The sequence below is a fragment of the Chroicocephalus ridibundus genome, chromosome 14 (assembly GCF_963924245.1).
Source record: "Chroicocephalus ridibundus chromosome 14, bChrRid1.1, whole genome shotgun sequence".
NCBI lineage: Eukaryota > Metazoa > Chordata > Aves > Charadriiformes > Laridae > Chroicocephalus > Chroicocephalus ridibundus.
In genome coordinates, this window is record NC_086297.1 from 8,962,490 (window position 1) to 8,971,027 (window position 8,538).

At 57.8% G+C, this 8,538-nt stretch overlaps 1 protein-coding gene across 1 annotated transcript; it reads left to right on the forward strand.

The window, feature by feature from the left end:
• Positions 1-5,562: 5,562 nt before the first annotated feature.
• Positions 5,563-7,483, forward strand: AANAT (aralkylamine N-acetyltransferase). Its single transcript, XM_063352356.1, has 3 exons — positions 5,563-5,734; positions 6,495-6,649; positions 7,054-7,483. The coding sequence occupies exons 1-3, from the start codon at positions 5,578-5,580 to the stop codon at positions 7,357-7,359; spliced, it is 618 nt and encodes a 205-aa protein (XP_063208426.1). The 5' UTR covers positions 5,563-5,577; the 3' UTR covers positions 7,360-7,483.
• Positions 7,484-8,538: the final 1,055 nt, after the last annotated feature.

An 8,538-nucleotide genomic window follows, 5' to 3' on the forward strand; every position in this document is an offset into this window, starting at 1 on the left:
TGCATATTTTTTTTAGAGATATATACATACACACACACACTAACACTTCAGAGTACAGAGTGGAACCAGCCCCTCTAGGGTCTATTTAGAGCCTGGGGCTGGGGTCTGGGCACCATCCATAGAAACCCCATGTTGCTATTTTGGAAAAGCATCATCTTGCAGATTCCTAAGTCACCAAATACCCGCTCCAGCGGAGAGGCTGGAGGCACCCTGACTTTGCAGGACCTGCTGGTGATTTTAAACCGCTCTTAGCAACTCAAGAGGGGAGAGCATCAAGGGATAAAAGCAGCAAGTAACCAGCCTGGCAAGTGCTGAGAATACTGAGTATGGCCAAAGAGCTGCACCCTGCTGTGAAGTTAGAGTGACCACGAGCACTTGCATGCTACCACTCGATGGCAGCTGACAGAAAGGCAGGAGACAAGGGAGAATGAAATAAGAGCCTGCGGCTGACCTTGCAGCGATGCCAAACTGCAGAGCCCTGCTGCCACCTGTGTTATGCCATCGCCAGGAGAAAAGCGTCACCCTCTTTGTGTATGTGGGTCCCCATGGCTAAGCCAGGGGACGCTGTAAAACAGGGATGTAAGCAGGGTGTCCAGCTTGGTATTTATGTGAGTTTGGGAGGTAAACTTCCTCGGATGGTGCCATACAGGGGAGGACCCTAATGCCGCCTGCGTCCCCTGTGATGGCAGACCCTGCCCCTTGAGGCCAAGGGACTACGAAGGCTGCAGCCACCAAAAGCAGATTTATCCCCCTGAGCCCTGGGATAACCCGGCGCTGTGGCGGGGACAACGGCAGAGCACGGCACAGCCGAGCAGCCCCTGGGCTGAGTGTGTCGCTTCATTCCCAAGTCCCGGCAGAGCGTGGGGGACAAATACTGATTCATCTGCCTCCCACGTGCTGCCCCTCGATGCAAATCCTGCCCAGATATAATTGCCGTCTTCCTGAGCGAGCACCCCAGTGGAGGGACCAGCCGGGCTGCGGGGCTGCAGTGACAGCTCGGGGCTCTTTGAAGATGCTGGGAGAGCTGCTAAATATGTAAATCTCAGCACGCTGCTGTGGCTCTCATTTAATGGAGTTTTTGACCCTCTGCAGCTGTGTAGGAGCAGGGAGAGACGGATCCAGCTAAAACCACCGAGAGCAGCATCCCTGCTTGACTATTCCAGCCACGGGCCAGCCTCTGCTCTGCTGGGCTCAGTTTTAATGGCTGGGATTTGCTCTGAAATGCCATTTCTGAAGAGCTGGGTTGTATTTCTCTTTCGATTCCGTGAGAAAAAAAACAACCTTAAAAGAGGGAGATAAGGGGGTAGCCCCAGGTCACTTTGCCCATGGCTGGAAACTAAACCAGGTCCTGAGCTCCCCTGGAAATATCTCCAGTGGAGCAAGCCAGCTCTGCCTCCTGCTCCAGGCTTCTTCCAGGGCTGCGTCTGGTTCATGATGATAATGATGATGCCAACATTTTTTAATTATTATTTTTGCTGACCTTCCCAGACATTTCCTTTCTAGGAGCTCATGCCTGGGATAATCCCCCTTTTATTACTCATGTCCTGATTGGGGACAAATAGTGCTGGCTTTGCCTGTCCAGGTTTTTATGTAATAGCTCCCGGGGATGGAGGGCTGTGGAGGGAAGAGATGCTTGGTCTTTGGAGCAAGCTCCTTGGGAGAAAAACCTTAGATCTGTCCCTCTATCCTAGAAGAAGCCAGCCAGCTCCCCTGAAAACCCCCACCACCACTCAGGCCCAAGGGGTGATCACACCTTGCACAGCCAGCAGCCTCCCCATCCTCGGCACAAAGAAATCAAATCCACGCTCGGCAGGGCTGCCTTCAGCTTCCTACGGGCTCCCGGTGTCGTCAGAAAGGTCTGGATCAGGCACCATACGTTGCTCTCCTTTCCTCCCTAAGTCCTCTGCTCTCCCTGCCCATCTTGCAGCGGGGTCTCAGCACAGAGCAATCAGCTAAATGCTTTATCCCTCTGCAGGCAGTCACGCCGGGGGGGGGAAAATAATAAAAGCCTAATGGGATCCTTTTGCTGGCCTGTCACCTTAAAGCCTCTCACCTCTCCCCGTCTTTCATCGGGGTTATAAACTCCTTAGGGTGTCATCACGTGCTCCATAAATAACAAATATATAAGCAGGGGCTGCGGAGGGTGCGGCAGACAAAGAGGAGGGGAGGCAAAACCCCGGGTCCTCCTCTCCTGCCGGGACGGCACCGCTGGAGCCAGGCGGGCAGAGGAGCGGCGCGGGGTCCCCTCTGGTAAGCACCCACCTTTCTGTTGCATCCCGGCAGTACTGACAGCCTTGGGGACGACCGGTGGTCCCGAGGCCACCGTGACTTGCCAGCCCCAGTATCCCAGGATGGGGGGAATTGCCCCAAAGGGGAGGGAGGTTGGTGCACGGAGGAGCTTAGCTTGCCTGAAAAGTGACTTTGGTGGAGGTAAAAGCGTGGCTCTTATCACAGCCCCTGTCCCATCCCTACAGTCCCAGCACGTTCTATCAAAACCTGGGTGTAGGGATTCTTCTCACCGAAACCCTCCGTGTTCGGAGCGTGGGAAGAGCTCAGGCTCTTTTTTGCAGAGAATATTTGGCTTCAGAACTGGGTGAATAACTCCTCACTATCAACTCAATTGAAAATTCAAGCTCCAAATCCAAGCAGACATAATAAAAAGATGCTGTTAGGGGGTTACTGTAGACTTGCCTGTTTATTTACACGCGAGCACCTCTCTGGGCCATGCGGATGCTTTGATCTCTAGCGCACAAACACAAGTGGGGGGAAAAATTTACAGAGGGAGCTTTTGGTACGCTGCTACATGCACACTAATGTATCGGGCTCATCTCAGGCAGGTTTGGCAAGGAGCTACAGCATAAAATTTACCTTGGGGTATAAGTGACATGAGCAACATCCAGGAGGCTGTGTTGGAGCATTGGAAGGCAGATACCTGAAGCCAGGGAGAGAGGATTTTCCTCCTCGCTCTGGTTCTTACTCTGTGACTTAGGGGGAGTTCCCTTCACCCCTGCGGGTGGGATGCTGCCCAGCGGTAACTGCACTGCTGAGACCCCCGTGGGCGCGCGGGGCCCAGGGTCGGGCTGGGGAGGGCGGCTGGTCCCTCTGCAGGCTGCATGTATCCCCCCACCCCCCACACAGAAGACTTTTGCATCTGCAGGGAGCTGAGAAGCAAAGCAAAAAGCTCATTTCCAGAAAACAGAGGCAGATATACCAGCCCTCCAGCTGTATAACCTGTGTTGCCAGGAATAAAGTGCCGGAGGGGAAAAAAAAATAGAAGGAAAGCAAGCTAAGGAGCAGCCTTTCCCCATCACCGCCTTCTGCTCCAGGATGCTGCTGGTTGGGGGGGGTCTCAAGAAATTTCTAAAAATAGCTGGAGGGATCTGATTCTCCTTTCCCAGTCTTCTCTAAGGGGAACTGAGCAGTCACTCAGACAAGGGGTCTTGAACCACCCCCCCCGAGCTCTGTGGATGTCCCTGTAGAGACATTCCAGTGTTCAGTACTTTACAGCCTTTAAACCACCTGGGATAAAGACTTGCTTTCGGACAGTGACCTGGCTAACAGCAGCTGTCGGTGAGCAATAATTCCCGCTCCATAATTCCCACAGCAGCCGAAGCACCAGCCCTGCTCCAGGCCGCGCTTGGCTGGTCGCTCTGCCCGGCCATCCCTGCCCAGCACCCCCAAAACCTGCCCCAGGCGCTCAGCGCCACCCAGGATCAAACCATCCCTGCGTTTTCTAGGTGCCCAGAGCCTACCCTCCTGCCTGCTCTGGGATTTATCCAGGTGGATGAGCCCCTAATCCAATTAGCAGGATGAGGAGTTCCAGAAGATTTGATAAGAAGCTCTACAACCCCCCAGAACCCTGCTCTCCCCTCCGGCTTGGCCACCCCTTCGCTTCTCTCCTACGTGGTTCCCAGAAGGATTCCCATCACCATTTCAGTTAGTCCTTGCACTCACCCCTTGGTGACCAGAAACGGCATTGGGGATGCTAAATAATCCCCCCGCCAAAGAAACCCCCTCTCCCTGATGGAACCCGATCCCTTAGGATACACATCCACTGCCAAACCCGCAATTCATTGGAAATAAATCACGACGACACCCCATCTCACCCCGCACTGGATAAAACAGGCATTTCAAGCGCCCAGCCCTTGGCATTTCAGGATGGAAAATTCCCAGCTTGCGCCAGTTATGCCCTGCGCAATGCTTGTGCTGGTAACGCTTTTGTTTCTATAAATCCTATTAGCTGGAGGCAAGCCTATAATTAGCAGGGAAAGCCGGCACCTCTCAAACAATAATCAAAAATGACCTGGCTTCGCACTGGCTTTGCTGCAAATTGCTTGAATATTGGGCTGAGCAGGGACAGACGGACGGCTCAGGGAGCTCTTCCCACTATTTCTGCCTGTGGGAGGTGTGTGCTCAGCAAAGTTAATAACTCAGTTTGTGGTTCTCTCTGGATTTATTAACTTGGTTTACTCGCACATGAAACAGGAGGCAGACTGAAGCCAGAGGCTGTGAGCCAGGTCGAGGGATTTGGCCGGGCTGTGCAGGATGGGCGCTGCTGGATGAGCTTGGGGGCTGATGACCCTCCTGGGGGGAACCAAGGGGCCTGGGGTCCTGTATCGCCGGTGGCATGGCCTGGGGTGAGCTGTGCCCGGGGGGATCACACTGCCCAAAGCTCCCGGGGCAGGAGGCAAAGCCTGGGGACACCTCACCCAGTGGGATGCTCGAGGCTTGTGGCAGCAGGCACCTGCTCGTCCTGCCGCTGACCCATCTCAGCTACGTCTGTGAGCACGGACATGACCTAAGAGCCCAATAGGGGCTAAGCTGTGTCGCTTACCCACTGAGTGAGCCGGAAAAGGGAGTAAATCCCAGCAGCTCAGGCTACACCGCGGTGCACGTATGGTGGCCCAGCACTGACTCGCATACAACCAGGCAGCACCGCACAGAGCTTTCACCCAGAGATGCTTATTTTGCAGCCCCTCAGCTTCCCACAGCCACATCCCACCCTGCCTCGCCCCAGGGCAGGGGCTGGACTCGCCCCAGGGCTCTCCTGCCCTTCCTGCTGCCTGGCTTTGCCACGGGCTGGGGCGGGAGATGCGGGGCAGGGTACCAGGGTGGGATGCTCAGCCCCACGCCTGTTCCCCCTGCTCCAGCTCCGACAGCCCCTGTCCCTGCTCTGTCCCGCTGCCTGGATGTTGGCAGCTGGTCACAAGACTTTTGTCCTCCATGTCCCTGTGTCCCCGAGTTTGCTACAGCCCACGGCCCGTGCCAGGCTCCTCCACTGGCCACAGCTCACAGCGACGGCAGATGGGCAATGGGGTCACTGTGGGCGGGTATCTGCTCTGTGTGTATATATATATATATATATGTATATATATACACACACACCACTATGCATAGGAAAAGAGTGGCAAGCAGCCTAATCCTGTGTGTGATCAACAGGTATTTTTGGCGGCTAAGAGCGCTGGAGGAGATTGGCTGAAATAAAGGGTGCCGTGACGCTGCCGGAGCCAGGAGCCGGCAGAGGCTGCCACAAACGGAGGGAGCGGTGGGAAGCCGAGCAGCAGGAGGAAGAGGAGGATGTCAGCACTCAGCGCGTTGCCTTTCCTGAAGCCCGTTCACCTGAGGTCCCCCCGGAGCTCGCCCGGGGGCCAGCGCCGCCACACGCTGCCCGCTAGCGAGTTTCGCTGCCTCAGCCCTGAGGACGCCATCAGCGTGTTTGAGATCGAGCGGGAAGGTAAGGGGCTGCCCTGGGGAGGTCCTGCCTGGTGGCATCAGCTGGAGATGCCCCATCTCTTCCCTCCACCCAATCCCTTGTACTCCTTGGGGGCACACCAGGGTGGCAAAACCCCCATGCACGCTCTTGTGGGCGATGAGGGAGGGAGACAGCGGCTGTGACTCGTGGCCAGGCCACCATGGGCTCCTTAACAAGGTGGGGGAGACCGTAATTAAGGACATGGAGAACCACAGCCCCCAGCTGCCCAGGGTGGGGAGAATGGGAGGTGACCCCGGACCAGGAGAGTGGGGAGCAGCTCTCCCAAAACAGCCCTGCCAGAGGCGAGCGGGCAGGAGAAGGGGAAGGTGGGAGGAAGGACACCGTGCTCAGCCTCCAGTTGCACAGGGGCACTTTGAGATGCACCCACAGCAACATACACCCCCCGCCGCCCCTCCATCCACCCCAGGCAACCCCCAGCGCCCCTCACCCAGACTCACCAGCCCGTTTCTCCCTCCTCTCCAAAGGGCAGGGGCAGGCGGGAGGGCTCAGCTCAGCACCCGCTGCTGCAGCCCTGGAGTCAGCGAGGAGAGCGGGGAGCCGGTCCCTGGGCTGGGGAGGGCTGCCCCTGGAGGAGCAGAGCTGCTGCCTGGAATCATCCACGTCCCTTAGAGCTCCTTCAGGACAAGCAGGCAGCAGCACACATGCCATCTCTCCCCATCACATCCCATGCTGGGGGGTGGACAGGATCCCCCTTACTGTACTCACCGCCGTCCCTCTCCAGCCTTTATATCCGTCTCTGGGGACTGTCCCCTCCACCTGGATGAGATCCGTCACTTTCTGAACCTGTGCCCGGAGCTCTCCCTCGGCTGGTTTGAGGAAGGGCGGCTTGTGGCGTTCATCATTGGCTCCCTCTGGGACCAGGACAGGCTCAGCCAGGTAAGAGCCAGCCCCGGTTCTTCCCAGCTCGTGTCCTGGCAGAGGCACCGCCAGGGCCTGGGGACAAGGAGAAGCCCCCCAGGGCCCTGAGGCTACTCACCAAGTCTTCTCCCAAGACTCATTGCTGCAGGGCTGCTCTGGTGGAAACGAACTTTCTCATTAATTAATTTTACTGATGCTGTTTAAAAAAAAAAAAAAAATACGCTCAGTAATTCCCCACAACGTTGATTTTAAAATTAAAAAGCCTGCAGGGATGATGGGGTGGGGGGCGGGACGGCACCAGGACCCTTCTCCCTTTGGCAGGGGAGGATGCGGATGCTGGTTCATTGGGATGGGGAACCAAGACACATGAAGGATGGGACCCCCCCTGGTCACACTAACCCCCCCTGTTCCCCCCTCGGCAGGAGGCGCTGACCCTGCACAAGCCGCAGGGCACGGTGGTGCACATCCACGTGCTGGCCGTGCACCGCACCTTCCGGCAGCAGGGCAAGGGCTCCATCCTCATGTGGCGGTACCTGCAGTACCTGCGGTGCCTGCCCTTTGCCCGGCGCGCCCTGCTCATGTGCGAAGATTTCCTCGTGCCCTTCTACCAGAAGTGCGGTTTCGAGGCGCTGGGTCCCTGCGAGGTGACGGTGGGGGACCTGGCCTTCATCGAGATGCAGCATCCCGTGCGAGGACATGCCTTCATGCGCAGGAACAGCGGCTGCTGAGCCCCCCGCTGGTCTGGCCCTGCCGGGGGGGGCTGGGGAGAGGCTGCCGGGGCAGGGGATAAGAGGCTGTGACCCCTCTCCATCCCTGCCGTGGCTATACATCTTCCTCTGCTAGCCCTGGCTACAACCCGTCCCCTCTGCCACATCTGCCTTCCAGCCAGACCAGCCCGGTCCCATCCCTGTGGGGCTGGGGACAGAAATCTCCAGCCTGGCCCCACTGGGAGCACCGACCCCCCCTGGTCTCCACCACGGCTGTGCCAGCAAGCCTGGGTGGGCTGCAGGGCTACATGTGCCCCCCGGCCCCGGGATGGAAAGGCATTGCCCTCGGAGCAGCTGGCGGGGCTCTGCTGATTTAAGGGCACTCACAGCCACGTTTTGCTGAGACACCCAGCAGAGCCCGTACACACACGTGTCCCCAGCCCTGCGCCCCCTCCCACCGCCACCACCACGAGTGAACCACACCACGGCCAAACCCCCTCCCCCCCAGCACCTCCCAGACCAGGCAGGGGTCCCGGCAGCCCCCCCCGCTGCCCGCAGACATCTTTCCAGACCCCTTGGAGCACACCCCCATCCACACATTGCAGAGCCTCCCTGAGGGGCCAGTCCAAACCAGTTCCCCCCCAGCTCCCAAAATCCATGACCAGGCCAGGACAAGCCTTCTGAAAATGCCTCCGGCTGTTGTGAAGCACCAAATAAAGACATGGTGGTGGTTTTCTACGCAGCCCGCGTGTGTTCCTGCCCCGCTCTCACTGCCACCTCACCGCGACAGCCGGAGGGAGGGCACCAGCCGGGATGACAGGAGCCATCCAACACCCCTTGGGACATCCCAGCTTTGGGGGAGAGGGGACAAATCCAGCCCTGGGTTATTTGATGAAGGGTGGGATGCAGGCAGGGGCGGCTCTGCCCTTGGGAAGGGTCAGGAGGCTCCATGCGTCATCTTCTTCCAGGTATTCGGCTTCCCCTTCTGCTTGAGACCCTCCAAACCCTGTCCCCCTCCCACGGAGGGGTTTTAAGAGGTACTGGGGGACAGTACAGCCCTGCACATCAGAGCACTGTCCCCAGGCACTGCCAGCTCATCCTCCCTCCCTGCCACACCGACCATCCTCAAAACAACCAGCATCCCCTAAAAGTGCCACAGCCCCATGCCTAAGAAGGGAGAAGAGGCCTCGTGCGTCTCAT

Bases quoted from the DNA above. Each gene is read 5' to 3' on its own strand.
- AANAT (XM_063352356.1), top strand. From the start codon at position 5,578: ATGTCAGCACTCAGCGCGTTGCCTTTCCTGAAGCCCGTTCACCTGAGG. The intron at 5,735-6,494 runs GTAAGGGGCTGC...GTCCCTCTCCAG, and splicing joins GTTTGAGATCGAGCGGGAAG to CCTTTATATCCGTCTCTGGG. The intron at 6,650-7,053 runs GTAAGAGCCAGC...CCCCCTCGGCAG, and splicing joins ACCAGGACAGGCTCAGCCAG to GAGGCGCTGACCCTGCACAA.